At 46.0% G+C, this 23,685-nt stretch overlaps 1 protein-coding gene across 1 annotated transcript in view; it reads left to right on the top strand.

Annotated features, from left to right (window-relative positions):
• The window catches only part of ERICH6B (glutamate rich 6B), a 70,337-nt gene that overhangs the window by 46,117 nt on the left and 535 nt on the right, over positions 1 to 23,685 (top strand). Inside the window, exons 8-12 of the mRNA XM_086717549.1 lie at positions 472 to 533; positions 4,629 to 4,795; positions 19,092 to 19,177; positions 19,342 to 19,494; positions 21,481 to 21,706. Of these exons, the coding sequence (XP_086573675.1) occupies positions 472 to 533; positions 4,629 to 4,795; positions 19,092 to 19,177; positions 19,342 to 19,494; positions 21,481 to 21,706 (694 nt within the window). The remainder of the gene's footprint in view (positions 1 to 471; positions 534 to 4,628; positions 4,796 to 19,091; positions 19,178 to 19,341; positions 19,495 to 21,480; positions 21,707 to 23,685) is intronic.

The raw sequence follows: 23,685 nt of genomic DNA, 5'->3' as shown, positions 1-23,685 counted from the left end.
ATGATGCGTCATTTCGAATGAGAGTGTTTGAAGTTTTCCCACTAAATGCAAAGGGGTTTCAAGTGACTCTGTCCAGCTCACAGATGGTGCTGTTTTTCCCAGCTATTTCCAAAGGTAACCTCCACTGGGATATGCACCAGCCATAGAGAAAAATCAAGCTGCACGAGCTTAACTCCTAGAGCCGGTTTCACATTTGGACCTCCCAGTCCTGTCCTAGCTCCCAAGATGCCCCTTGTTGAACTCGTTTAGAAGGATTTGGGTGTCAGCCTAAAGTCCAGGAGGGAAGCACTGGGTCAACACCATGTACTGTCCCTTTATTCCTGAGTAGTGAGTGGAAGAAAAACAGCCCCCGAAAGCAGAGGCACGAGCCCAATTCTTCAAAAAGAGAAACACTCGGCAGGTTCTAGCACTGTCTACACTGTGTAGCATGACACGTAAACATGCATTCGAGATAATTCACATTCTCTTTAGGTTGAAGAAAAATTTTGGAAAATACAAGCAAACAATCCTCTGGATTATGAAGAAACGTGAAAGTAAGGACTACTCTCCCATTTTTCCATCCTGTGATTGCCTCTTACCTTCTGCCACGAACCCTAAAGGAGGCAGAAATGCTCACTGCCTAACCACAGCACCTACTGGACTAGCAAGGTCCTCGCTTCCAGGGATAAAATACCAAGCAAGATGGACACAGTCTGGGACCCCCTTATCCTTTTTGGGGGACTGTGGGTAAAGATAGATAAGAAAGTAGGGGATTCATGTATGGAATGGTTAAGTGCTGTGGTAGGAAGAGAAGTCCATAGAGCCCCATATAAGAAGGGATCTAAACTAGATTGGAGGGGCTACTTAGATCATTACCAGATACTGAAGGCATCTGAGGTCCAGCTGTTAAGATTTCCCCATCATGGTGGTTGCCAGTGTTTTTAAGTTTAATCACGGAGGGGGCATCTGGGTGGCTCTGTTGGTTAAGCATCTGACTGTTGATTCTGGTTCAGGTCATGATCTCGGGATCATGAGGTTGAGACCCACTTCAGGCTTCACGTTGAGCATGGATCCTGCTTAAGATTCTCTCTCTCCCTCTCTCTCTCCCTCTCTCTCTCCCTCTCTCTCCCTCTCTCTCTCTCTCTCCGCCCTTCCCCTGCTCTCTTTCTCTCAAACAAATTCTTTAAAAAAAAATCTAATAATGGAAAACTTGGGCCAGGAGCCTAAGCCATGAGACTATTCCATTCAGAGACTCAAAGCCACCACATGGAAATCTTTAAGATTACTATATCCAACTAACACAGAAATGTCAACAATACCCATGGCTAACCAGTCCTGAGCCAGGACACATCCTCAGATTCCCTCCCAAGACCATGTTCCAGGCCCCCAATACCAATTTATGCCCCTGATCTAACTCTTAGGGAATAACTTCTGTGGACCGGGTTATTTTCACGTAGTCTGATTCAACGTTTATTTATTTTTGGGACAGAGAGAGACAGAGCATGAACGGGGGAGGGGCAGAGAGAGAGGGAGACACAGAATCGGAAACAGGCTCCAGGCTCTGAGCCATCAGCCCAGAGCCCGACGCGGGGTCGAACTCACGGACCGCGAGATCATGACCTGGCCGAAGTCGGACGCTTAACCGACTGCGCCACCCAGGCGCCCCAAGGATTGAACTTTTTATGCAAAAAAGCAACACTTTGAATTCTTTATACAAAAAAAAGCAACACCTTGAACTTTTTGTACAAAAAAAGCAACCCTTCTAATAGATAAAAGGCATCCCCTCCATGTTCTGGTTGTAGCCAGTCCCAAAGAAATCTCCCAGCCTCTTCCAAGATACAAACTCGCTTACTTCCAGGATGCAGACCATTCTGTATTCTACACACACACCTCCCTGTCTGCACATGCTGATTCCCAAGCCCAGGCTGGCTTCATGAATGTGGGACCTCTGATCAGTCACACGGGACCCAATACTTTGAAAGGTGCTGCGCTTGATTCAATGCCCTGGGCTCACCGTCTTGAACTTCTTAATAATATTAGAACAAGGACCTCTGCATTTTCATTTTGCATGGGGCTTCTCAAATTAAGTGGCCTTTCTTGTTCAGAACCATCTAGTCTGGGAAAAGAGGTGGGAAGATACTGAATCATGAGCCATCAAAATTCAAAGCTCCCCGAGTGAAGGCCACAGATATATTGACCCTCTACTAGGTGGCAGGCACGGTGTAGACATGATTTCACAGTACAATAAAACCTTGGATTGCGAGTAACTTGTTCTGCAAGACGAGCAAACATTTCTGATAAATTTTAACTTGATAAATGAACAATGTCTTGCAATACGAGTGGTACCGAATGTCACATGATCACAACTGAACTAATGGTTCTTGAAATTCTCTTTGATACATGAGTGCTTTGGATTGCAAGCATGTTTCCGGAAATGAATTATGCTCACAAACCAAGGTTTTACTGTAACTCAGTACGTCTCTGTAGGCATCATTATTCCATTTTAAAGGAACAGAGGCTCAGAAAGGCAGCCTAAAGCCTCCCCCTAATGATGGCACAGCTGGATGTATAGCACAAAACAAAGCGTCCACGATTTTAGCATTCCGATAGGGGAAAAATTGAGCATATATATGTCCTCTTTTGTCATTACCATTTTAGAAATGTTTTCTATTAATTTCTAAGAGACACTCACAAACAGTGGCTGGGCTCACTTCAGCTTTTTCCCTCTGACAAATCATTATCATTTGTAGGCAGGCACTGGAGAAGGAAGGTGCTTCTCACAGGGAGACTGAGACCCCCTTCCAAACTTCTCACACAGGTTTCCAAATGATCCTGCCCTCCCACCTCTGTCTCCTCATTTTCCTGCGGAAAAGCCTCCACTCCGAGTTCTAGCCAGTGGCCTCCTTAGTTTCTCAGACATGCCACTGTCCCAGATTCTCCTGCTGCTCCCACGGCTTGTCTGACACCCGCTGAGAGTCAGCTGCCCTACTAATCTAGTTCCAAAATTCAACTTAGAAATTGACAGAAATGATGATAAAAAGAAACTTGTTGCTGTGAAAACGAAGTTGAATACTTTCAAAAGACTCAATAAGAAAACAGCTTTTTAATTTTTTTTTTTTACATTTTATTTATTTTTGAGAGAGAGAGAGACAGAGCACAAGTGGGGGAGGGGCAGAGAGAGAGGGAGACACAGAATCCAAAGCAGGCTCCAGGCTCTGAGCTGTCAGCACAGAGCCCGACATGCAGCTCAAACCCATGAACCATGAGATCATGATCTGGGCCGAAGTCAAAGGCTTAACCAACTGAGCCACCCAGGCACCCCAAGAAAATAGCTTTTTAAAAAACTTTTTAGGGATGCCTGGGTGGCTCAGTCGATGAGCGTCCGACTTTGGCTCAGGTCATGATCTCGTGCTTCGTGAGTTCAAGCCCTGCATCAGGCTCTGTGCTGATAAATGAACCTGGAGCCTGTTTCAGATTCTCTCTGACCCTCCCCCGTTCATGCTCTGTCTCTGTCTCAAAAATAAATAAATGTTAAAAAAAATTTAAAAAAGAAAAACACTACTTTAGGGACACCTAAGTGGCTCAGTTGGTTGAGCGTTCAACTTCGGCTCAGATCATGATCTCAGTTTGTGAGTTTGAGACCCGCGTAGGGCTCTGTGCTGATGGCTCAGAGTCTGGAGTCTGCTTCAGGGAGGATTTCATCTCCCTCTCTCTCTGCTCCTCCCCTGCTCACTCACTCGCTCTCTCTCTCTCTTAAAAATAAATAAAACATTAAAAAAATAAAACACTACTTTAAATTTATATGTGGACAGAACATCCATTAAAGATTGGGGAATATACAGAATTTTTTAAGTCTGTGATTCTGCAGACTGCTTACAAACTACCAAAACTGAGAATTATAGATAATAAATTATTAATGTGCTTTGAGCAAAAAAGATCACAGAGTCCAGCATCAGAAGCACCCACAAAGGAGAGGTCTTGCCCGGCATTTTGTCATGGCATACTGGGACACCTGGGTGACTCAGTCGGGTAAGGGTCCAGCTCTCGATTTTTGTCTCAGGTCACGATGTCACGTTTCCCGAGATCCAGCTCCACATCCCAAGCCTGCTTGAGATCCTCTCTCTCCCTGTCTTGCTGCCCCTCCCCCACGCTGATGTGCCCGCACTCTCTCTTTCTCTCTCAAAATAAAGAAATAAACTTTAAAAAAGAGTAACGTGGCACGCTAACACACATTTAAGTTTTAAGTTGACATAACGGGGTTTGAAGCGTTTCCTTTTTTTTGTAAATGGCTCCCCACTTTTGCCTATTTTGTAAATTACCAGAATTAGCAGCCATGCTTGTTAGCAGCGTGTGGCTGGTATGTCACCTTCACACCCCCCCCCCCCACCCAGTCTGGACTGGGTGGTCCTCACCACGGCATCTGGCATCTAGCCTCGGACCGGCACACTGTAGGCCCTCGATAAATGCATTTTGAGTGGACGGATGCCAAAACGGAGAAAGCTGCAACTTCAACCCTTACATTTCTCTCCAGAGACCTGCCCTTTCCACCATCTGGCAGCCTTCGCCACTTGGGGGAATATGGCCGATGTCTCAAACCCTCAACCTGTCTGAGAAAGACAGATCCAGGCTTCCTTTCTCTTTTCTACCAGACTTCCTCACGGCCAAAACTGCGGAGACGTCGACTTTCACATTTCACTTATGGAAACAACCACCACAAGGTGAGGAGCCTGTGCCAGAAGCCAAAAAAACTCGTCGTGTGGTTTATCGTAAGAAGAAATTGGAAGTAGATACGGGATGGGTCCACAGCAAGACTGAGGTAAGTATGGCAGTGCATTGGTGGTGTTACTTTGTGCAGGGTTTTTGTGGGGGGGGGGGAGGGGATGAGACACACACATAACATCAGGGAGTTGTCAGAACTAATATACAGCGTGAATACAAATACAGAGGCACGCCTGAGTGTGGGGGTTATGGGCAGATTAACCGGGGCTTTTACTAGGGTTCACTCAGACTCTTCTCCCTTCGGGCCCCGTCTTGGGCATTTGGGTAAGATTGGGAGGAGGAAAATGGAAGTGTAGAATATAAAGGTCCATCCCCTAGAAAATGTAAAATGTACACAAAAATCAATCCCGGAGAATGGCCGGTTAAGAGGGTAGATGGGTAGAGTCACCCTACGCTTGCCTCCTACCTCAAACACAGCTAGAGAAACATCAAACCTTTCTGAACTCCCAAGAAATCGATCTGAGGACCGAGCAAACAAAGCTGCATGTCTACAGGCAGAAAAAAAACAAAAAACAAAAAACGGCCACCTTGTGGAAGGTAGGAACCACAAAGAGTTGATTTGGGGGAGAAAAGAGCCGCAGGTGCTGCGGAGGTGAGCAAAGAAAGAGAGAGAGAGAGAAGAGTGAAAACATGCACCGGGGACTTCACGGGGAAAACTCTTCCCGGAAACTGTTGGCTGGGAAAAAGGGGAGGGTTTAAATACCGCCAGCTTTTTTTAAAAAAAATTTTTTTTATTTTAATGTTTATTTATTTTTGAGACAGAGAAAGACAGAGCATGAACAGGGGAGGGTCAGAGAGAGAGAGGGAGACACAGAATCTGAAACAGGCTCCAGGCTCTGAGCCGTCAGCACAGAGCCCGATGCGGGGCTTAAACTCACGGACCGCGAGATCATGACCGGAGCCCGAGTCGGATGCTTAACCGACTGAGCCACCCAGGCGCCCCAATACTGACAGCTTTTATACACAGCAGATTACAGGGTCCGAGTCTGAAGTTTCAGAGGTCAGCGGGATCACCAGGGTGGCCCCTGGTGGTGCTGCAGCAAGAGTGGGCAGCTCAGTCCGAGGATCCCCTGGGCTGCCCTGGGAGAAGTGGTTCCCGTGCCGGGAGTGCATTTGGTAGGGGGCATCTGGCCTTTCCGCGGGCAAAGGACCCAGTGGGCACCACTGAGCTGCCGCATTCACCAGCACGGGAACAAAGATGCCCGCCGAGGGCAGGGACCTTGGCGCCAGCTTTCTGCTGCGATTTACCATAAACTCCGAGCCACCGCACAGTCACGCAACCACTTTCTGGGACAAGCCAGCACCGGCCACAGGGCACTAAGACTCTCCCCCAGAGGATCAGTACTGGGCCGCACCACGGGGGTATCCGAAAGTTAGTTTTGAAACACAGCCATGCCTGAGAGAAAACCCAGGAAAGCTGTGCCACCTGACAGGTGGACAGCTCAAACACACACAGAGTGCAGGTGGGGATCTGACAGAAGCCAGGGACACAGAAGGGGTGATTGTTTGCTTATCTGTGAGGGCTTCCTGAGGAGTGGCAAGCATAAGCTCCCTGATCCAGAGATGAGAGGGGGGCGATGCAAACTGGTGCAACCACTCTGGAAGACAGTGTGGAGGTTCCTCAAAAAATTAAAGATAGATCTGCCCTATGACCCAGCAATAGCACTGCTAGGAATTTACCCAAGGGATACAGGGGCACTCGTACCCCAATGTTTATAGCAGCACTCTCAACAATAGCCAAATTGTGGAAAGAGCCTAAATGTCCATCAGCTGATGAATGGATAAAGAAATTGTGGTTTATATACACAATGGAGTACTACGTGGCAATGAGAAAGAACAAAATATGCCCCTTTGTAGCAACGTGGATGGAACTGGAGAGTGTGATGCTAAGTGAAATAAGCCATACAGAGAAAGACAGATACCATATGTTTTCACTCTTATGTGGATCCTGAGAAACTTAACAGAAAACCATGGGGGAGGGGAAGGAAAAAAAAAAAAAAAGAGGTTAGAGTGGGAGAAAGCCAAAGCATAAGAGACTCTTAAAAACTGAGAACAGGGGCGCCTGGGTGGCGCAGTCGATTAAGCGTCCGACTTCAGCCAGGTCACGATCTCGCGGTCTGTGAGTTCGAGCCCCGCGTCGGGCTCTGGGCCGATGGCTCAGAGCCTGGAGCCTGTTTCCCATTCTGTGTCTCCCTCTCTCTCTGCCCCTCCCCCGTTCATGCTCTGTCTCTCTCTGTCCCAAAAATAAATAAACGTTGAAAAAAAAAAAATTAAAAAAAAAAAAAACTGAGAACAAACTGAGGGTCGATGGGGGGTGGGAGAGACGGGGGGGGTGATGGGTATTGAGGAGGGCACCTTTTGGGATGAGCACTGGGTGTTGTATGGAAACCAATTTGACAATAAGTTCCATATTTAAAAAAAATAAAATAAAACCACAAGAGAAGAAAGAAATAAAATTAAAAAATTAAAATTAAAAAAAAATCTCATTCCTTGCCCACCTGCAGTGACTAACCGCAGTGAGCTAAACAGTATTGCCAAAAGGAGCCCAGAGCCACTACACAAAGCCCCACCCCCTGCGCCCTGCAGGTGCATCTTCACTAGGGCAAGGCCACCTGAGAATCAGTGCAACAGGCTCCTCCCCCAGAAGACCAGCACAAACCACTCACATGCACCAAGTCTACTGATCATAGAGTGCCACAAAGCTTCAGCTCTAGGGGAAATAGGATCTAGCTTCCTTTTTATTTTTACGTTTTAATTTTTCAATGTTTAATTATTTAATTTTTTATTATATATATATTTTGGATCTAGCTTCTTTTAACAAGCAGACCAAAACACAGCTAGGATCTAGATTTTTTTTTTTTTCTGGACAAAATGACAAGACAGAGGAATTCACCCCAGAAGAAAGAACACGAAGTAGAAACCAGCCAGGGGTTTAATCGATACAGATATAAGTAAGATGTCTGAATTAGAATTTAAAACAACAATTATAAGGATACTAGCTGGGCTTGAAAAAAAAAAAGCATAGAAGACACTAGAGAATCCCTTACTGCAGAGATAAAAGAACTAAAATCTATCTAGTCAGGCCAAAATTAAAAATGCTATACCCAAGGTACAAACCTGAATAGATGCCATAACAGTGAGGATCAACAAAGCAGAGGAATTAATCAGTGAAACAGAAGATAAAATTATAGAATATAATGAAGCTGAAAAGAAGAGGGAAAGAAAGGTATTGGATCATGAAGGTAGACTTAAGGAACTTGGCAACTTCTTAAAATGTAATAACATTCATATCATAGGAGTCTCAGAAGATGAAGAGAGAGAAAAGGAGGCAGAAGGTTTATATGAGCAAATTATAGCTGAAAACTTCTGTAATCTGGGTTTATATGAGTAAATTATAGCTGAAAACTTCTGTAATCTGGGAAGAACACAGACATCAAAATCCAAGAAACACAGAGAACTCCCATTAAATTCAACAAAAACTAGGGGCGCCTGTGTGGCTCAGTCCGTTGAGCTACTGACTTCAGCTCAGGTCATGATCTCGCAGTCGGTGGGTTCAAGCCCCGCGTTGGGTTCTGTGCTGACAGCTCAGAGCCTGGAGCCTGTTTCAGATTCTGTGTCTCCCTCTTTCTCTGACCCTCCCCTGTTCATGCTCTCTCTCTCTCTCTCTCTGTCTCAAAAATAAATAAACGTTAAAAAAAATTTTTAAATAAAGACTGTAATAAGACATGAAGATGGGTATTATATCATAATTAGGGGACCTATCCATCAAGAAGATCTAACAATTGTAAGTACTTATACAGCCAATTTAAGAGCATCCAAATATATAAATCAATTAATAACAAACATAAAGAAACTCATTGATAATAATATATTAACAGTAAGGGACCCTTAACACCCCAGTTACAACAATGGACAGATCACCTAAGCAGAAAATTAACAAGAAAACAATGGCTTTGAATGATACACTGGAGTGGATGGACTTAACAGATATATTCAGAACATTTCATCCTGAAGCAGAAGAATACACATTCTTCTCAAGTGCACATGGAACTTTCTCCAGAATAGATCATTTGCCGGGTCACAGATCAGCCCTCAACATGTACAAAAAGACTGCAATCATACCAGGCATATTTTTAGACCACAACACTATGAAACTTGAAGTCAACCACAAGAAAAAATTTAGGAAGACCACAAACACATGGAGGTTAAAGAACATCCTACTACTAAAGAGGGAATAAGTTAACCAGTAAATTAAAGAAGAAATCTAAAAAGTACATGTAAGCAAATGAAAATGAAAACCAACATCCAAAACCTTTGGGATGCAGCAAAGGCAGTCCTAAGAGGAAAGTATATTGCAATACAGGCCTACATCAAGAAGCAAGAGAAGTCTCAAATACACCATCTAACCTTACATCTAAATGATCTAGAAAAGGAAGAGTAAATAAAGCCTAAAGCCGGCAGAAGAAGGAAAATAATAAGGATTAGAGCAGAAATAAACAATATAGAAACAAACAAACAAAAAAACAGTAGAACTGAACAATGAAACTAAGAGCTGGTTCTCTGAAAGAATTAATAAAGTTGATAAACCAGACTTCTCAAAAAGAAAAGAGAAAGGACCCAAATAGGTAAAATCACAAGTGAAAGAGGAAATCAACACCACAAAAGTACAAACAATAAGAGAATATATGAAAAATTATATGCCAACAAACTGGGCAATCTGGAAGAAATGGACAAATTTCTATTAACATACTAACCACCAAAAATGAAACAGGAAGAAATAGAAAACTTGAGCAGACCCATAACCAGCAAAGAAATTGAATCAATAATCAAAAATGTCCAACAAACCAAAGTCCAGGGCCAAATGGCTTCCCAGGGGAATTCTACCAGATATTTAAAGAAGAGTTATTACCTATTCCTCTCAAATTGTTCCAAAAAATACAAATGGAAGGAAAACTTCCAAACTCCTTCTATGGAGCCAGCATTACCTTGATTCCAAAGCCATACAAAGGGCCCACTAGAAGCAATTGCAGGCCAATATCCCTGATGACTATGGATGCAAAAATTCTCCACAACGTACTAACAAATCGAATTCAACAGTACCTTAAAAGGTACCTTAAAAGAATTATTCACCACAATCAAGTGGGATTTATTCCTGGGCTGCAGGGTGGTTCAGTATTTGCAAATCAACCAATGTGATGCACCCCATTAATAAAAGAAAGGATAAGAATCATACGGTCCTTTCAATAAATGCAGAAAAAGCATTTGACAGAATATAGCATCCATTCTTGATAAAAAGTAGGTATAGATGGAACATACCTCAACATCAGCATAAAGGTCATATAGAAAGGACCTGCAGTTAATATCATCCTCAATGAGGAAAAACAGAGCTTTTCCTCTACGGTCAGGAACAAGACAGGGACGTCCGCTGTCACCATTACTATTTAACATTGTCCTGGAAGCCTTAGCCTCAGCAATCAGACAACAAAAATAAGTAAAAGGCATCCATATGGGCAAGGAAGAAGTCAAGCTTTCACTATCTGCAGATGACATGATACTCTATTTGGAAAACCCAAAAGACTCCACAAAAAGTTGCAAATATACACGAATTCAGCAAAGTCATAAGATATAAAATCAATGTACAGAAATCTGTTGCGTTTCTGTACACCAATAATGAAGCAGCAGATAAAGAAATCAAAGAATTGATCCCATTTAGAATTACACCAAAAACCATAAGATACCTAAAACAATAGAACACTTATTAAAGAACTTGAAGAGGACACAAAGAAGTGGGAAAACATTCCATGCTCATGTTTGGAAGAACAGACATTATTAAAATGTCTATACTACTCAAAGCAATCTACACATTTAATGCAATCTCTGTCAAAATGCCACCAGCATTCTTCACAGAGCTAGAATAAACAATCCTAAAATGTGTATAGAACTAGATAAGACCACGAATAGCCAAATCAATCCTGAAGAAGAAAACCAAAGCTGGAGGCATTACAATCCTGGACTTCAAGCTGTATTACAAGGCTGTAGTCATCAAGACAGTATGGTACTGGCACACAAACAGATACATAGATCAGTGGAACAGAAGACCCAGAAGTGGGCCCACAACTATATGGTCAACTAATCCTCAACAAAGCAGGAAAGAATATCCAATGGAAAAAAGACAGTCTTTCAATAAATAATGCTGGAAAAACTGAACAGCTACGTGGAGAAGAATGAAACTGGACCGCTTTCTTACACTATACACAAAAATAAATTCAAAATGGAAAGACCTAAATGTGAGATAGGAAACCATCAAAATCCTAGAGGAGAACACAGACAGCAACCTCTGACATCGGCCATAGCAACTTTTTACTCAACACATCACTGGAGGCAAGGAAAACAAAAGCAAAAATGAACTATTGGGACTTCATCAAGTTAAAAAGCTTTAGCATAGTGAAGGAAACAACCCATAAAACTAAAAGACAGTCTACAGAATGAGAGAAGATATTTTCAAATGACATATCTGACAAAAGGTTAGTATCCAAAATCCATAAATTGTTGAGTATGAGTTTTCATACTCAACACCCAAAAAAAACCAAATAATCCAGTGAAAAAATGGGCAGAAGACACGTAGACATTTTTCCAAAGAAGACATACAGATGAGTAACAGGCACGTGAAAAGATGATCAACATCACTCATCATCAGGGAAATACAAATCAAAACCATGAGATACCACCTCTCACCTGTCAGAATGACTAAAATTAACAACACAGAAAACAACAGATGTTGGCAGGGTTGTGGAGAAAAAGGAACCCGCTGACACTGTTGCTGGGATTGCAAACTGGTACGTCCACTCTGGAAAACGGTATGGAGATTCCTCAAAAAGCTAACAATAGAAATACCCTATGACCCAGCAATTGCACTACTAGGTATTTACTCAAAGGATATAAAAATACAGATTCGGGGGTGCCTGGGTGGCGCAGTCGGTTAAGCGTCCGACTTCAACCAGGTCACGATCTCGCGGTCCGTGAGTTCGAGCCCCGCGTCAGGCTCTGGGCTGATGGCTCAGAGCCTGGAGCCTGTTTCCGATTCTGTGTCTCCCTCTCTCTCTGCCCCTCCCCCATTCATGCTCTGTCTCTCTCTGTCCCAAAGATAAATAAACACTGAAAAAAAAAAAATTAAAAAAAAAAAAAATACCGATTCGAAGGTATACACGCACCCCGAGGTTTATGGCAGCACTATCAACAATAGCCAAACTGTGGAAAGAGCCCAAATGTCCATCGGCTGATGAATGGATAAAGATGTAGTATACATCTATGATGGAATATTACTCAGCCATCAAAAAGAATGAAATCTCGTCATTTGCAATGACATAAATGGAACTAGAGTGTATTATGCTAAGCAAAATAAGTCAGCTGGAGAATGACAAATACCATCTGATTTCACTCCTCATATGTGGAATTTAAGAAAAAGACGAACATATGAGAGGCAGATTTAAAAAAGAGAGTGAGAGGGAAACAAACCATAAGAGACTCTTAAAGATGGAGAACAAACTGAAGGTTGATGGAGGGAGGGGGGTGGGGGATGGGCTCTATGGGTGATGATGGGTATTATGGAGGGCACTTGTTATGATGAGCCCTGGGTGTTGTATGTAAGTGATGAATCACTGAATTCTAGCCCTGAAACCAATATCGCACTGTATGTCAACTAACTAGATTTAAATGAAAATTTGAAAAGATAACGAAAGATAAGATTATACCTCATCAGAACATGTTTTCCGCAACGATGTTCTAAAATAAAATCATTACTCTGCCAAACAAACACAAAAAGCACAAAACAAAAAGCCATCCCATGAGGATTGGATAAGTAAACTGTGGTACATCCATACAATGGAATATTTACTCAGTGCTAAAAAGAGATGAGCTCCCAAGCCATAAAAAGACGTGGAGGAAATTGAAATTCATGTTACTAGGTCAAGGAGACTTACCTGAAAAGATATGTAGTATTCTAACTATATGACATTTTAGAAAAGACAAAACTAGAGAAACAGTATAAAGATCGGTAGTTGCCAGAAGTTTAAAAGGAGGGATGAATCAAAGGAGCACAGAGGATTTTTAGGGCAGTAAAAACGACACAGTGTGATGGATACACGCCGTGATACCTCTTCCAAACCCAAAGAATGTCCAACAGCAAGAGTGGGCCCTAACGTACCTATGGACTCTGGGCGGTAGTGATGTGCCGATGCAGGTTTATTGACGATAACAGACAGTGGGTGCCGGGTGTATGTAGTAGGGGAGGCTGTGCATGTGTTAGGGACAAAAGACATATGGGAATCTCTGTACTTTCTGCTCGGTTTTGCTGTGCCCTGCTCTAAAAAAATAAAGCCTATTTTTTTTTTAAAAAAGCACCTACACAGTACAGTTATAAAAATCTCAAACATCTCAAAATAGTGGAGTCCCTCAGAGTGAGGTAGCAATCAGGTCTGAAGCTCAAAAAAAGAGGCGCTGAAGGGGGCATTAGGAAGATGTGATAGACTTTATGCCTTCTGAACATATAAAGTGAGAATCTACTATGCCCAGGTCCTCTTCTAGGTGCTGGAGATAGAAGGGTGAACAAAACAAAGGTCCTGTGCCCACGGAACTTCTGTTCCAGTTGAGGAGACAGCCAATGCACAACAATCCTGGTCAGTGCTTTGTCAGGTATTGTTAGGAACTACGGATGAAGTAGCCTCAGGGGCTCATGAGTTGTTGGCCTGAGCGGAGAGTTGTTCTGATAAGTATAAGGCAGCTGGGGAAGTGCCATTTGAGTCTAGGCATGCATGAAATGAGGGGCAGAGCAAAGCGTTGCAAAGGTCCTGAGCACTTTCCTCAAGGACAGCTGTGAGCAAGTGAGGAGGATGGGGAAGGGGCTCAGATGCCCTGTTCGGGTAGAGCCTGGTGAGTCAGAGTAAGACTCGAGATTTTATCCTAAGGATGATATGAAGTCATGAGACGATCTGGAGCAGGGGAGGAACATCATCTGACTTACGCCGTAGAAGAATCTTTTATGCCGTAGAAGGATCTTTCTGGCTGTGTATGGAGAATAGATTTAACAAGGCAAGTTAATAGACGCTGGAAGTTCAGCTGAGAGCCAGGGCATTAATTCGGGTGAAAGACGACGGGCATCTCAACTAGGGCAATGGCAGCAGAGGTGGTGGAAAGCAGTCTGATTTGGGGTGTTGTTTGAAGAAAGACTCAAAAAGGCTTCCTGTTAAATTGGAAGTAGGATGTGAGAGAAAAAGAAGTTGAGAGGATGTATCTGAGAATTCTGGCCTGAGCAACTGAGTAACTGCCATGTTACTATTTACTAAACTGGAGAACTCAAGCCTAATGGAACCTAACATTTGTGTAACACTGTGCAGGTTATAAAGCACTTCTACGTGTAACGTAAACTTCGCTTTTCCCAACAGTCTCATGGGATAGGTATGGTATTAACTCTCTTCACTTTCCAGTCGAAGAAAGTGAGACCCCCAAAAATGTAAATAACTCTCACGTGGACCCAGAGCCTGTATTACTCAGAGCAATGCTCATTACCCGCTGAAACAAATAGTTCCCAAAGCTAACAGGTTTATAACCGGATGCATGTTTCTTGCTCATGTCACGTCTGACTCAAGTCTCATAGCTCTCTTGAGGGGCTCTCCTCCAAGGCTGGCTCTGGGGGCTCTGGGCTCCTTTCTGGTGGGTCTCCGCCATCTTGGAGTCTTTTGTATCCTGTTGCGTGGACAGGAGTGAAGTCAAGGTCTAGGCTTAAATTCTACTCACCAGGGGCGCCTGGGTGGCGCAGTCAGTTAAGCGTCCGACTTCAGCCAGGTCACGATCTCGCGGTCCGTGAGTTCGAGCCCCGCGTCAGGCTCTGGGCTGATGGCTCAGAGCCTGGAGCCTGTTTCCGATTCTGTGTCTCCCTCTCTCTCTGCCCCTCCCCCGTTCATGCTCTGTCTCTCTCTGTCCCAAAAATAAATAAAAAAACGTTGAAAAAAAAATTAAAAAAAAAAAAATTCTACTCACCAAACAAGTCACATGACCCCACCTAGATGCGAGAGAACTGGGAAACGCATTTCTGCTGTGTGTCCAAAGGAAAATGAAAGCAGTTTGCACTAAGAGGATAAGAAGCCGAACATCTTAAAATGACGAGGGTTGCTTCACCTTGTGGCAAAAGTAGGAAAGAACTGGAAACCGATACTGTCAACCAAGGTATGACTCTTTGAGCCTCCACGGAAGGAATGGAAAGTTCAGTCTCCCTTCATCTCTTGGGCCTGTGTGAAGAAGGAAGTCAGTGGAGCAGCCAGAACTCCTGTGGATGGAGAAACTGACGGAAAGCCGGGGGGCTCTCCAGGTTGTACCAAGCAGTGAATGGTAAGGATGTTGGAAGCCCTCAGAAGGTTCCAGCTTCCTCACTTCCAACATATCAGTGAAACCTTCCTTGGCTGCTTACTCCAGCTGGGCTGGCGAACCCCATGTTTCCCACAATCCCTGTCCTGTCCTGCCTCAGAGTTTTACTCCTGCAGCGTCTGTCTAAATATCCTTGCAGCCAAGGGGAAGTTTCCCACTAGGTGATCTAAACAGAGGTCCCTTCCTAATCCACCCCACAACATGGGGCTGCCCAAAAGGCCCATGAGGAGTGGAACATCTGGCTGTTTTTTTGTTTTTTTCAAATGAGCAATAAATTCCAGGTAGCTTGCTGAGTCAGGTAGCACCGTTTAGAAGTGTGTGCTCGTGTTCAGGCAGGGGCCAGCCCGGCCAGCCCAGGAGCCAGCAGCTCCACAGCAGGCAGGGAGCGCTCAGGGACAGACGGCCACAGGGACAGCTCAGGGATAGATGGCCACAGGGAGACAGCTCAGGGAGAGATGGCCCCAGGGACAGCTCAGGAACGGACAGCTGCAGGGAGAACTGAGGGACAGACGGCTACAGGGGGCACAGCTGAGGGACGGATGGCCGCAACAACAGCTCAGGGATGGACAGCCACAGGGAGAGAGCTCAGAGACAGATGGTTACAGGGAGAGCTCAGGGACAGACAGCCGTTCTCTCATAGCACAGGGCCCTACCCGTGAGGCAGTTTCCTCTCTAGTAGAACTGAAGGGAGGGCCTGAGATGTAGTCCCTTCTCTCCTAACTTTTAGCTCCTACTCTCATACCCTGTCCCCAGGCAAATGGTGATGAGATTTAGGCTTTTAGATAAGCCACTTATTATATAATTCCCAGTGAGAGAAAATGTGACAATTTCTCCTCTGTGTCAGAGATTTTGCTTTGCCCGTGGGGTCTTCATCACTAGGAAAATGTCATTACGTGACAATTGGATTTGACAGGCAGAAAGCCTCTCAAGAAAGTCTGGCTTTCAGGGGGCGTTTGAAACTAAGACCTAAACTACAAACATCCTCTCCCATGAGCAATGTCTAGAAGCTTCTTACAGGCCATCAGGAACAAACCAACCCCGGATGTCTTTACAAAGCACCTGTTTTAGGTTAAAAAAGAAAAAAGCAGTGATTTGCAGACTAAATGTGGGAAGTGGCTGGGAGCTTACTGGTTGGAGGCAAGCAAGGGGCAGATTCCTGAACTCTGGCTCTCCTCTCACGGGACGAGTCATTTAGCCTCGTCTTCAAGGGAGATCATGACGGTGCCTACCTTGCAGAGTCCTCGCGCTGTGGAGGTAAAGTGTTCAGCACAGTGCTGGGTGTGGGGTTGGAGTCGGTCTGCAGATCTTTGTCACCTCACAGACTGGTTTTCACTCGGATGCCCTCAGGAGCCCTCCGCCCCAGCTCCTCAGGCAACTGTATCGTTTTCTTTCATCGCCTTGGATGTGGGCATTCTGCTGTAAGCTTTCTTGAACAAACGGGTCTTCATCGTCAAAGATAATAGTTGGTGGGGCGCCTGGGTGGCTTTGTCAGTTGAGCACCCAACTCTTGGTTTTCGGCTCAGGTCATGATCTCATGGTTCACGAGTTCGAGCCCCTTGTCGGGCTCTGCGCTGACAGTGCGGAGCCTGCTTGGGATTCTGTGTCTCCTCTCTCTGCCCGTCCTCAGTGTGCCCATGCTTGCATATTCTCTCCCTCCCTGTCTCTCTCTCTCTCTCTCTCTCTCTCTCTCTCTCTCAAAAATAAATAAATAATTATGTAAAAAACAATAATGCTAATTGGAGAACCACCAACCTGAGTTCCAATTAGAGTGGGGTGGGACACTAGATGACCCCAAAAGCCTTCCGGCTGCAAACATCTGGGAAATGTAGATGAAATGTACAAAGCGTCAGAAACACAGAGCAGAGTGTGTAAGAAAGTAAGAGAAATGATCAACACCACAAATAGAGAAACTGAACGCCAGAAGGGTACGACGAGAGCGCAAGTGTGGGAAGCGGGAGGCAGGGGGTCACCGGGTGCTGGGGAGGGGAGAGCGAGGGGTGGGAGAACGGCACATCCTGATAATCCAGGAGCGTGGGTTTTAATGCCCAGATGGGAACACAAGACCAGGGCATGGGTCCTTCTCAAAGAAATAGCTACATGTGAAATAGCTGCGGTAATTGATGACACAACTGGGCCACTAAGCAAGTCCCAGCAAACACTATCCTCTCCCATGAGCTGATACCACATAGACTATGCTCTCTTACCCCCGTGAATTTTAATAATAAATAATAAATAAGTAAATATTTAATAATAAATATTTAGTAATAATAAACAACATCTCCAAAAGCACCCTGTGCATTTGCAAATTTGAAGACATACTTGTAAATAACATAGGTGTCAAAGGAGAGATCGTACTGGAAATTTGAACATGTTTAGAGTGAAACTCACGGTTAACAGCTACATGCATGGGAAACAGCTAAAACAGTATTTTGCAAGAAGTGCTATAGCTTTAAAGGCGTGTATTAAGGAGGAGGAGGAAAACCAACAAGCTCAATATTCAATTCAAGGAATTAGAAAAATAAAATAAAATAATATAGAAAACCGACAGGAGCATATAAATGATCCTAGTAAGACTAAAAACTGATACAATGGAAAACAAAGTGAGAGTAGAAGAAGCAAACCAAAAGCTGGTTCTCTGGAAAGACTAGTAAAATCGGCAAATCTTCGAGCAGGGTTTATCCAGGAAAAAGAGAGAGAGAGAAGAGAGTCACAATAAAAAGAATGAAGACAAGGTCATAACTATAGAGGCAATAGAGGGTTTGTTTTTTTTTTTAACACCACATGACAACAATATTAGGACAATAAATTTGAAAATTTACCTAAAACGAACAACGTCCCGGGAAAATATAATTCACTAAAACTGACTCAAGAAGAAATAAAAAACCCGAGTGATGCCAATGTTATGAGTTGAATTGTATTCCCCTGAAAAGCTCTATCTACGTCCTAACGCCTGGTGCCTCGGAATGGAACCTTACTTGGACAATCGGTCTTTATGGAGGTAGTGAAGACGAGGTCATGCTGAAGCGGGTCCCTAATCCAGGACGTCTGCGGTTCTTTCAAGAAGATGGCCGCGTGAAGACACAGACACATGGCGGACACTATGGGACACTGGAGGTGGACATTGCAGCCATGTGTAGACAAGGCAAGGAGCAACAGGGATCCCAGGTCATCACCAAACCCCAGGAGAGAGGCATGGAAGAAATTCTTCCTCGGAGCCTCCAGAAAGAACCACCCCTGCTGACACCTTGATTTCAGACTTCTGGCCTCCACAACCGTGAAAGAATGAATCTCTGGGGTTTTAAAGTACCCATTTTGTGTTCCTTTGTTACGGCAGCCTTTGGAAACAAATACAACCAATAACCACTAGAGTCATTGACATAATAGTTTAAAATCTGTGTGGGGGCGCCTGGGTGGCTCAGTTGGTTTAGCGTCTGACTTCGGCTCCGGTCATGATCTCACGGTCTGTGAGTTCGAGCCCCGCGTCGGGCTCTGTGCTGATGGCTCGGAGCCTGGAGCCTGCTTCGGATTCTGTGTCTCCCTCTCTCTCTGCCCCTCCCCGTTCATTCTCTCTCTCTCTCTCTCTCTCTCTCTCTCTGTCAAAAATAAACATTAAAAAGAAATTAAAAATAAAATAAAAATAAAATCTGTGTGTGTGCCTGTGAGTACACACACACACACACACACACACACACACAGTGATCCATTTCATCCTCATCACATAGACACGTAAACTGAGGTCCCGAGAGATTTCCTATTCAGAACCCCCAGCAAGATGGTGGTAGCAATGGCTGGGGTAGTGATGGGTGGGCATCCAGAGAGTAAATAGACCCCAAGCACTCTAGTGACAACACTAGACTCTGAATTGGGACAGTCAGCCCCTTTGCACTTTTCATAAGGTCATTTTCTCTTCCCAGGTGCCTCAAGGTGATGGAAAATTAATTCTCTACCCCAGTGGGATTGTCTTCCAAATTCTCTTTCCTGATGAATCGGGCCAAATACAGTATCCACCGAAACCCAGGGACACTCATACTGACACATGTGACACCTAAGAAGTTTGTGGTTTGGGGCTGGGGCATGGGTTTTCCTGAGCCCTGCGTCCTCTGCAGGGCTCTCTGCCTTTCCTGGGGGTCCCAAGAGGGTGCTTGTGCCTTAACTGTCTTCCAGTTATCCATCAGGAAAGCTGGCTATGCTCATCCTCAGTACAAAACAGAGAAAGTTCATATATATCATTCTAGAAGACAGTGAAGAAGGTTGTGTCCGGGCCCTTATCAACAACTCCGGCCATGCCACCTTCTACGATGAAAACAAAGCAATCTGGTAAGTTTGGGTCATGAGAGCCACACACCCCTCCCCAAGGAGAAGCAGTGTGGTTAAGGTTTGATTCCCAGGCTGCACATCTGTCCTCCCACACTGGGTAAGTCTCTCTCTCTCATTCGCTTGTGAATTTGTTTCTCCGACTCGCACATGTTGCAAAGGGGACGATGGGTATCGTGAGGGCAGCAAGGCAGGTCCCTGGCCTCAGGGAAGGCACTCTGTCCCTGGTGCCATTGCTTCCTCGTGCGTGAAACAGCGACCACAGACTCACAGTGACCCCTTCCACGGGCTGTATCTCCTCCATGCTTCTTGAGAGTCAAACCTGGTGACAATTGCCTTAGAAAGACGCAGTGCCCTTCTGTTCCAGGTGGCTCAGAGAGGAGGGCATGGTGAGTGCTTTGGAGTCTCATGTATTGTACACAAAACCAAACTTCTAAATATCTCAGTGCAACTGAACTTAAGTTTCCAATTAAAAAAAAATTTTTTTTTTACATTTTATTCATTTTTGGGAGAGAGAGACAGAGACAGAGCACAAGCGGGGGAGGAGCAGAGAGAGAGAGGGAGACACAGAATCCGAAGCAGGCTCCAGGCTCTGAGCTGTCAGCACAGAGCCCGAAGCGGGGCTCGAACTCACAAGCTGTGAGATCATGACCTGAGCCGAAGTCAGACGCTTAACCGACTGAGCCACCCAGGTGCCCCATTAAGTTCCCATTTCTGGCAATAGCGGGAAACTTCATCCCACCAAATCAAGGTAATCCAGCCACTTCAAAATCTTTCTCTACCTTTTTGGGGTAAGTACTCAGTGTTTTCAGGATTTCCCACTTCCCTTCCCAACTAAGTGGTCATGGAGTGGGAAATGCCTACCATCTTGCATCAACTTTATAATGCTTTTCTTCTTGATAGTCAAAACCAGACTTTTGTTTTTACTTCCAAAAATTTTTTTCACTCTCCCAGCCTTGGTTTTTAAGAATATTTTCTTACATATTCTTTAAGTTTTTTTTTTTTTTTTTAATTTCTGTGTGTTTGGGGATTTTCTCCTTTCTTTTTTTTCTTTTTCTCTTTGAGTTTTTTTTTTTTTTAATTTTTTAAGTGTGTTTATTTATTTTGAGATAGACAGAGAGGGAGGGGTAGAGAGAGAGGGAGAGACAGAATCCCCAACAGGTTCCACACCATTCATTAGTGCAGAGCCTAGATCTCATGAACTGTGAGATCATGACCTGAGCTGAGATCAAGAGTTGGACACTGAACCCACTGAGCCACCCAGATGCCTCATTTCCTAGTTGACAACTTTGTTCTCAGAGGTATCTGCCTTGCCCTGGGGGCCTTTTGTGCAGAAATCAATGCCTCAAAGGTAGAAGAAGTTACTAGATGCTAAGTAGCGGGGGCAAGAAACTCAGCCAATTCTCTCAGATCATTACCTGGTGACATTCATTAGGGCCTCTTGTCCCCAGTGACACTCACTTTCAAAGGCCAGAAGATACCTTAGGGAAATCTAGGAACTACTTTTATTTTCTTGATGAAGAAACTTAGGCTCAGGGAATATACGTGGCTTGTTCAGGGACATACATAAAATTACGGGCAAAAAAAAGTTTTAGGACATTTGACTTAGCCTCACATAAAGCACTTTTTAAAAATTCTCCAATAAGGCAGGCAAGAGATAACCACATCTTCTCCGGGTCCAAAACCCAAAGGGAAGGATGATGTGCACACTGGGGAAGGGCTGACCCCCACCTTCTGGATTCACATTCTGTCCGTCTGGGGTGGGGCCTGAAGATCTGCATTCCTTAAAAGCTTCCCAGGTGATTGTGCGGGGCGGTGGGCGTGGGAGCCTCCAGGCCAGGAGGGAGGAGAATGGGAAAGAGGCAGGGGAGGGGGGCAGGCCTGCATTCGCCACAGGAGAGGCTCTGCCCCCCCCCCCCCCCCCCCCCCCCCCCCCCCCCCGCGCACAAGGGCCCAGCGCCATGGTTACCTGATCCCTTCTTGGTCTAGGTTGAGCCTGAGCCAAAACCTGGGCTACTACTTCCCCAAAGGCAAATACCAGAAGGCCTGGAACTGGTGGAATCTGAACCTGCACGTCCACGCGCCGCCCGTCCAGTCCATCTCCTTGAAAATCAACCAGTACATCAAAGTACAAATAAGGAGCCAGGACGAGATCACCTTCTGCTTCAACCACCAACAGAAGCACATCCGCTTAAACCTGGGCACCAAGTACAAGGTAAGGTCTCACCTCCCTCTGCCAGGCTGCCGCCCGCCGGCCCAGGCCACCGGCCTCTCTCTGGGCCACGTTCGGCATCTCTGCAACCAACGGAGGACCGACACGGCCACCTTCGCTGACCCGATGCTTGACCACAACAGAAGCAATCAGTCACTTCCGAGCCCTTGAGACTTGGAGCCGAGGAGCCGGACAGCCTCAAAGAGCTCAGACGAGAAAGCAAAGGTGTCAACATTCAGTAGTTCCCCTGACACGACAGCCCCGTCACTTGGCAGGGACAGACACAAGGTGGAAACCTACGTTCCCAGTCCTGCCGTGGGTATCCTCATCTCTCCTCCCCAAACCACTCATCTTGAAACAAATGAGCACCGGGGAGTTGAGGGTGTGCCGCCCAAGTCGGGCAAGAAAGTAGCCAGATGGATTCGTGTCCTCGGGCTGCCAGAGCAAATTGCCACAAATCGGGTGACTTACAACAGGAACTCACCCTCACAGCCCTGGGGACTAGAGGTCTGAAATCCAGGTATCATCAGGGCCACGCTCCCTCCGCAGGCTCTCGGGGAGAGTCCCTCCTTGCCTCTCCCAACTTCTGGTGGCCCCAGGCATTCGCTGGCTTGCTACAGCATCGGTTCAACCCTCCACCCTCACACAGCCTTCTTCTCTGGGTCCGTCTGTGTGTCCAGTCTCCCTCTCCTTTCTTGTGTAAGGACACCCGACGCTGGACTTAGGGCCCACACTAAGTCCTGGATGGCCTCATACTGAGATCCTTAATGACATCTGCAAAAACCCTGTTTTCAAACACAGTTACCGGTCAGTCTGGGGAGGGGCCTGGAGATCTGCATTCCTTAAAAGCTTGCCAGGTGATGGTGCGGGGCGGTGGGTGTGGGAGCCCCGGGTGCTGGGGATTAGGACTCAGACATAGCTTTCGGGGGCCACAGTTCAACCCACTACAAATGGTGAGTGTGCACCCTGCGGTTCTGACCGTAAGAGGGCAAGAAGGTGGGTTCTCGAGACCCTTCCCCAGGCCCAGAGTGCAGGAGAGGAATAGGGTGTCCTTGTCCCCCGCCCCCACTGGGACCCACACAAGACCCTGCTCTTGCTCCAACTTGCCCTTCACCACGCACAGAAGGCTCTGTTTCCAGACCCACCAGAGAGGCGTTCAAGATCTCTGAAAGTAGGACTGCCTGTGTGGGGAGAGAGACAGACCGACATGTTTTCCGGGAGGTGAGCAGACAGAGCAGTAGGTTGACGGACAAAGCAACCGAACAGCAGACTCGGGCAAAATGAGGCCGAATGAAATCACTGGAAGGGAGCGGAGGGAATGTGGTGGGTTCGGCTCGCCCAGGACCGAGGCGTTTTCCAACTGGGAAAGGTGGACAGCCAGAAGTGGGCAGCTGGTCACCTGGCCTGGCGAGGCCTGCCACTTGGCATGCTGAATAGTCATGTCCCAACGTCCTCACCTACCCCAGATGTCCCAGAGCGGCCGACCCAGTCCCCCAGCCACCCACTCAGCCCCCACCGCACCGTGCTGATGAGCTAAGGGAGCAGCTAGGTTGGCAGGGTGGGAGGACCCGGGCCGCTGGCCTTCGGACAGTTTTACTGAGGGAGGAGGGCCACAAAAGGAAGCCAGTGCCCAGGAGGAGGGTCAGGTAAAGGCCGGTGTAGGCAGAGTCCAGGAGGCCTGGAAGCCCCAGGGGCTCTGCCAGTGGAGGGTGGGCCCCAAATGAAGCAACTCAGCACACACGTGACTCGTCAGCAGGTCTACCTGAGCCAGGCAGCTGGGGTGTCCTAGGAGGAACACGCCAGCCCATCCACTTCCTGTGAGGCACCAGGCAGGCCTCCTACACTTCCCGTGCCCCTTATTGTCTGCAAAACGGACACCACATCGTTGTAAGGCTTAAATAAGACCCTTCGTGCGACGACATCTCCCTCCCTGCCCCACCTCGGTAGGAATCCACGGGGAGAAGCCAGACACCCCCAGGAAG

The sequence above is a fragment of the Puma concolor genome, chromosome A1, assembly GCF_028749965.1.
Source record: "Puma concolor isolate L17-30 chromosome A1, mPumCon1.1.hap2, whole genome shotgun sequence".
In the NCBI taxonomy this organism is placed as follows: domain Eukaryota; kingdom Metazoa; phylum Chordata; class Mammalia; order Carnivora; family Felidae; genus Puma; species Puma concolor.
The sequence above is the reverse complement of the archived record's forward strand: the minus strand, read 5'-3'. Positions and strand labels throughout refer to the sequence as shown.